The 5,548-nt window shown below is 50.6% G+C and overlaps 1 protein-coding gene across 1 annotated transcript in view; it reads left to right on the plus strand.

The window, feature by feature from the left end:
- PYROXD2 (pyridine nucleotide-disulphide oxidoreductase domain 2) overlaps positions 1-5,548 on the plus strand; it is a 16,118-nt gene that overhangs the window by 8,589 nt on the left and 1,981 nt on the right. Inside the window, exons 12-15 of the mRNA XM_015415914.1 lie at positions 1,891-2,047; positions 3,673-3,827; positions 4,474-4,580; positions 4,847-4,967. Of these exons, the coding sequence (XP_015271400.1) occupies positions 1,891-2,047; positions 3,673-3,827; positions 4,474-4,580; positions 4,847-4,967 (540 nt within the window). The remainder of the gene's footprint in view (positions 1-1,890; positions 2,048-3,672; positions 3,828-4,473; positions 4,581-4,846; positions 4,968-5,548) is intronic.

Raw genomic sequence — 5,548 nt, forward strand, 5'->3', positions numbered from 1 at the left:
GCCGATGCCTCCGTCGCCTGGCTGGAGTGGCCGCGGGGGAGTCTGGAGTCGGGCGGCCGCTGGTGGGAGCCGCGGGTGCCCGGGCCGAGATTGGGGGGGCAAGGCGGGCGACAGAAGGCCGATGCCTCCGTCGCCCGGCCCTCTACAGAATCCACCCCCCAAACCTCCAGGTATTTCCCTCCTTAGAGCTGGCAACCCTACATTCCCCTCAGTGCCTGTTGGTAGGCAACTAAGCTTGGTCCTGTCACCTACTTTGGCCTTTGGGAGAAAACACATTGGGGCCAATCCTGATAGGGTTGCCAACTCCAGAAGGGAAATTCCTGGAGACTTGAGGGATGGAGCCTGAAGAGGGTGAGGTTTGAGGAGGGGTGGGACCTCAGACAGGTACACTGCCATAGACTCCACCCTCCAAACCAGTCAGTCTCACATAGGGAACCATTGTTGCCAATCTCCAGGTGAGGGCTGGAGAGCACTCAGTATTACAACTGCTCTGCAGAAGGGAGGGCAGAAGTCAGCTGAAGTCAAAGGGGCAGATAATGGTAGGTTGGTGGCTAGCTGGGAAGGAGATGGGGTTGCCAACTACATGCTGACAAATTCCTGGGGATTTGAGGGGTGGAGCCTGGAAAGGGTGGGGTTTGCAGAGGGGTGGGACCTCAGACAGGTAGAATGCCATAGACTCCACCCTCCAAACCAGCCATTTTGTCCTGGGTAACAATTGTTGCCAATCTCCAGGTGAGGGCTACAGATTACTCACAATTACAACTGCTCTTCAGGTAGCAGAGATCAGTTCCTCTGGAGAAAACAGTGGACTCTGTCATTATACCCTGCTGAGGTCACCACAGCAAATTGACACTGTTTGCCCAAAGCCAGAGCACTGCCCCATAGCCTCTTTCTAGATCCCGTTGTATTGCTTTCACAACGGGCTTTACTGCTAGTTATATATATATGGCCAACAGAGGGCATCGGAACCCTACTAATGGATATTTTCCAAAGGGGTTCCAGAGAGCAAAACGTATAAATGCAGTCTCAGACCCACTGACAGAATTTAGGGGCCTAAAGGAAGAGGAGATTCATAGAGTCCTTCTACGGGAGTCCCAGCCTCAACTCCTTTTCCTCCCCCCCCCCCCCCGCAACACTTATGCTGCTATCTCTGAAGAAAAGGTGACGCGTGGCAAGATTCTCTCTCCCTTGATGCAGGCATCCTTGAGAATAAAAGTTGGTGTGTGTATCCAGGGAGGGCTGGGGCACAGGCTCCCTTCTTCCTCATGGTTAACTGCTAAGCTACATACCGTGTTTCCCCGAAAATAAGACACTGTCTTATATTTATTTTTTCTCAAGAAGACACACTAGGGTTTTACCACAAATGCATAGAAATCCTGCTAGGGCTTATTTTTGGGGTAGGTCTTATTTTCGGGAAAACAGGGTACTTATACCTGCCAAGTAGGCCTATACGTGGCCTGATGATAAAATATACCTGAATTTGCTCACTCTACATGCATATACATACCAATAAGTTTGGTGCCATGTGCTTAAACGTGTGCCTCAGAAAAGCCTTGTTCATATTTGCCATGTGGAGAATTGTATTTAACTGCTTAAGCCTCACCCTCTGCCGCTTACTGAGAGCCAGTTTGGTGTAGTGGTTAAATGCGCGGACTCTAATCTGGGAGAACCGGGTTTGATTCCCCACTCCTCCGCTTGCCGTAGTTCTGATAAGAGCTGTCCTTGAAAAAGAGCCGTTTCTGTCAAGAGTTCTCTCAGCCCCAAGAGTTCTCTCAGTGTCTGTTGTGGGGAGGGGAAGGGAAAGGAGTTTGTAAGCCGCTCTGAGGCTCCCTTGGGTAGTGAAGGGCAGGGTATAAATCCAATCTCTTCTTCTTCTTCTTATGTCCTCAGTGGCTGTGGATCGGCTGCCCAGTTTCCTTGCCGCCCCAAATACCAGCGATGGGTGTCCTTTGCCTCATCATCAGTGCTCCATCCACCTGAACTGTGAGGACATGGACACGCTGCACCAGGCCTTTGAGGATGTCTCTCAAGGGAGACCCTCTAGCAGGTACGACTGGGAACTTCAATCCTGCACAGAATAGTTGGCACAGGTGAGCAGAAGAGGGGGTGCTTGACATTCCTCCTCACCAGGCTGTGAAATCAACAAAGGGGGAAGAGTGGTTAAAGCTGTCTGGGTTCCCTTGAAACTGCTGTGAGTAGCCCATGCTTCCTGTGGCTCTACAGGGCTGCTTTCACTGAATGATGACAAGATTAGAAAAGTCAAGCCCACACATTCTCACTTCCAGCACTACCCCAGCACACGAATCAGAGGCTTCTCTGTGTCTGTGTGTGTGGGGGGGGTTTGTCCTGCAGGGTGTTGTTGAAACCCAAGGAGTGACCCACTGCAAAAAGAGAGAAGATTTGCAAGTGCAGGGGAGCCCTGAACAGTAAGAAGAAGCCAGACTGCTAACATATCTCTCATCTCTGGGCCTTGCCGTGATACAATCGTGGTCTAATGAGATAAGACTCATGTTCCAGCAAAACAAATGGATATTGTCACGTTCCTCCCCAGTGTATTTATAATCCTGAGAGTGCTGTGGGAAATTCTCTTTTCCTGCTCACATGCCGTTTCATTAGCTAGGGGAGCCACCAGAGTGTCTAGCAACCCTGTGCTCCTGGGATGAGCGTTGCACAGACACCCTCATTGAAATGCATTGCCTACTTGCATCGGTGCTGCCTGATCTCTGTCGCTTCCTCCTTGTAGCAAGAAAGGGCTTTGTGTCTCCTTACCCCCTTCCTCCCCCCCCCCCCCACATTAAAAAAAATTGAAATCCCTCCTGTCAATAACCTTGACTTCCTGCCTGCTATCACTTCCATTGGATGGAAAGGAAATTAACACTTCCATGAATACGTTTCAGAAATAAGATCCTCTGCATGGATCATTTACTCTTTTGTCTGGTGCTGTGCTTTGTAATTTTAACATACCTTGTTCTCTTCTCCCCACCCTTTCTTCTACTTGTAGTTTTCAGTATGTGTATCTCTTTCAACAAGATGCAACACTTCATGCATCTGATGGAGAGGGCTCTGACAGACACAAAAGTTCATACCACAAGAACTTTGGTGGTCTTCAAGGTGCCACTTTGTTAGAGTTCAGTGAAACTCTCTCCCAAGCAAGCATGCATTGGATTGCACCTTTATAAGTAGTTTGTTTCCAACAGGGACCACTATGAAAAGCAAAGCAAGAATATCCGTCACAGCGCCTGCCCTGTTAAGAATCTGTATATTCAGTGATTTTTTTTTGAAGACCAGTCCTTAGAGGTGAAATGTTGCCCTGTCATAATATCCCTTTGCATGCTTTGGAAAAACTAATCCTGTGTGGTACTCTTATACCGTAATCCCCCCCCCTCAAAGCAAGGCTAATAGGAGTTTGAAGGGGGTGTGTGTGATTATATTGGAGAACTGATCTGGGGGTGGGGAAGTGCCTGTTGCCTTGATCCTATTTCAGCTCTTCTGTATCATGTCTGCCTTGGCCCTCGGGATGCCTTTTGTTGTGCTAGGGACCGTCTGTCACCATCAGGACCGTTGTCAGAGCAGAGCCAGCCCTCTTAGCTCACTGCGGTAGCTAAAGGAAGAGTGAAGCAGAAGTGATGCCGGAGGCTGCAACAAGCGCTGCACCTCTTTGTCTGATTTCAGGCCGGTGATTGAACTGTGCATCCCATCTGCCCTGGATCCCACTCTGGCTCCCCCTGGCTGCCATGTGGTCTCTCTCTTCACTCAGTACACCCCTTACACACTGGCCGGAGGGAGGCAGTGGAATGATCAAGAGCGTGATGCCTACGCTGACCGAGGTACGACCACCGACTGTGGGGCAGCAGGAGTGGTGTGTGTCTTGCACTACTTTAGGGATGAGGGAGCGGGATCTTCTAGTCCCAGGAAGGGTCCCTAGGGTCATGTTTCCCGTTTGACTTACAAAACCTGCTACGATATGGGAAGATGTGCACATGCACATACGTAACAACTTCCCCCACTTAGATCCTCTGCGCACACAGACATAACCCCTGGCTTTATATCGGTAGCTCCATTGAAATAGAAAGAACCCACCGTGGAATAAGAGCCGAAAAGAACAACACAAAAGAGAAGAACTCCGCTGCTTGGGTGCCTGGTAGGCATTCACACACACCCCTTGCACTGTGGCCCTAGCTAGGTTTAAATGTCTCTGTAAACCGCTCCGAGCCCTCGGGAAGGAGCGGTATATAAATTGAATGTGTATGTATGTATGTATGTATGTATGCTTGCTCTTACATGCTTCTCTTTGGGGTGGGGTGGGAGAGTTTCAGCCATGATGCAGTTATATTTTGAGTTCATGCAATTCTGAGCACTGAAGAACCTTCGCCTGTCTGAAAGGCAGATGTTGAGTTGTTTGGTTCTGGGTGAGCCAACAACACCTTGCCTAGCTCCGGTTTCCATGTCACTGCCGGTGTCTTCTCCCCATAGTTTTTGATTGCATTGAGGCCTATGCCCCTGGGTTCAAGGCCTCCGTCATTGGCAGAGATGTTCTAACACCACCAGACCTTGAACGGATCTTCGGCTTGCCGGGCGGGGTATGTACTTCCTGAGAACCACAACCCACCGCCCACTCAGCATAGTCTGCTGCCATGAGCTCACACGGCAGCCTCGCCAGTGTGCCTAGCTGGTATGGCAAGGCTGGTCAAACCTCTGTCTTTATTAATTAAAGGGTATCTTCCCCTCCTGCTCCACACAGAGAATCTCCCTCCCTGTGCAGTTTGAGTTCCTTTGAGCTGCAAGACAGAGATGGTTCCCTGCCTCTGGGGGGAGTGCTCATCCAGTGCTGCCTCTGGTTTTTCAGAATATTTTTCACGGAGCGATGTCCTTAGACCAGCTGTATTTTGCCCGGCCTGTGCCCTCCTACTCTAGTTACCGGTCTCCAGTCCAAGGCCTGTACCTCTGTGGCAGCGGTGCTCATCCTGGTATGTGTCTGGCTGGGAGGGGATGGAGGGGATGTGTTTCTAACAACAAGGGAGGGGAGCCAATGCTCCCTCTCAGCTGTGGAGTCTTGTGAGCAAAAATTCCACTTTGTGAGCTAGTGGCATGAAAGTTGTGAGCGAGTGATTTGGCTACTGCATGAATTAGTTTGCTCTGGAGCCCTCCTTCCTGAGCTAAGACAAAAATGTGTGAGCTGGAGGCTAAAAAAACTGTGAGCTAGCTCACACTAGCTCAGCTTAGAGGGAACACTGGAGGGGACCCGGCCTGAAGGTGGCAGACTCTGTTATGGCAGACTCTGGAGGAGGGAGCGAAGGCTGCACCGGGTTCCTGGGTCATGCCTCCCTAAGATGTCTGGCTAGAAGCAGCAGTGCTCAGGAAGGAGTTCCACTCCCTGTAAGGTAACTGGAGCTGTTCATCAGGCTCTTATCTGGTAAGAATGCAGCAATAAGGTCTCCCTTTCAGGGGCCTTTGCCTAAGGGCAGAACACAGCCTAGGCATTCAGCTTCGGAGCAGTAACCCCCTCCCCTGCTCTAATTCTGTGCCCTCAGAGCTGCTGTCCAGATGG

Source organism: Gekko japonicus, unplaced genomic scaffold (genome assembly GCF_001447785.1).
Source record: "Gekko japonicus isolate JY-2015 unplaced genomic scaffold, Gekko_japonicus_V1.1 scaffold59, whole genome shotgun sequence".
NCBI lineage: Eukaryota > Metazoa > Chordata > Lepidosauria > Squamata > Gekkonidae > Gekko > Gekko japonicus.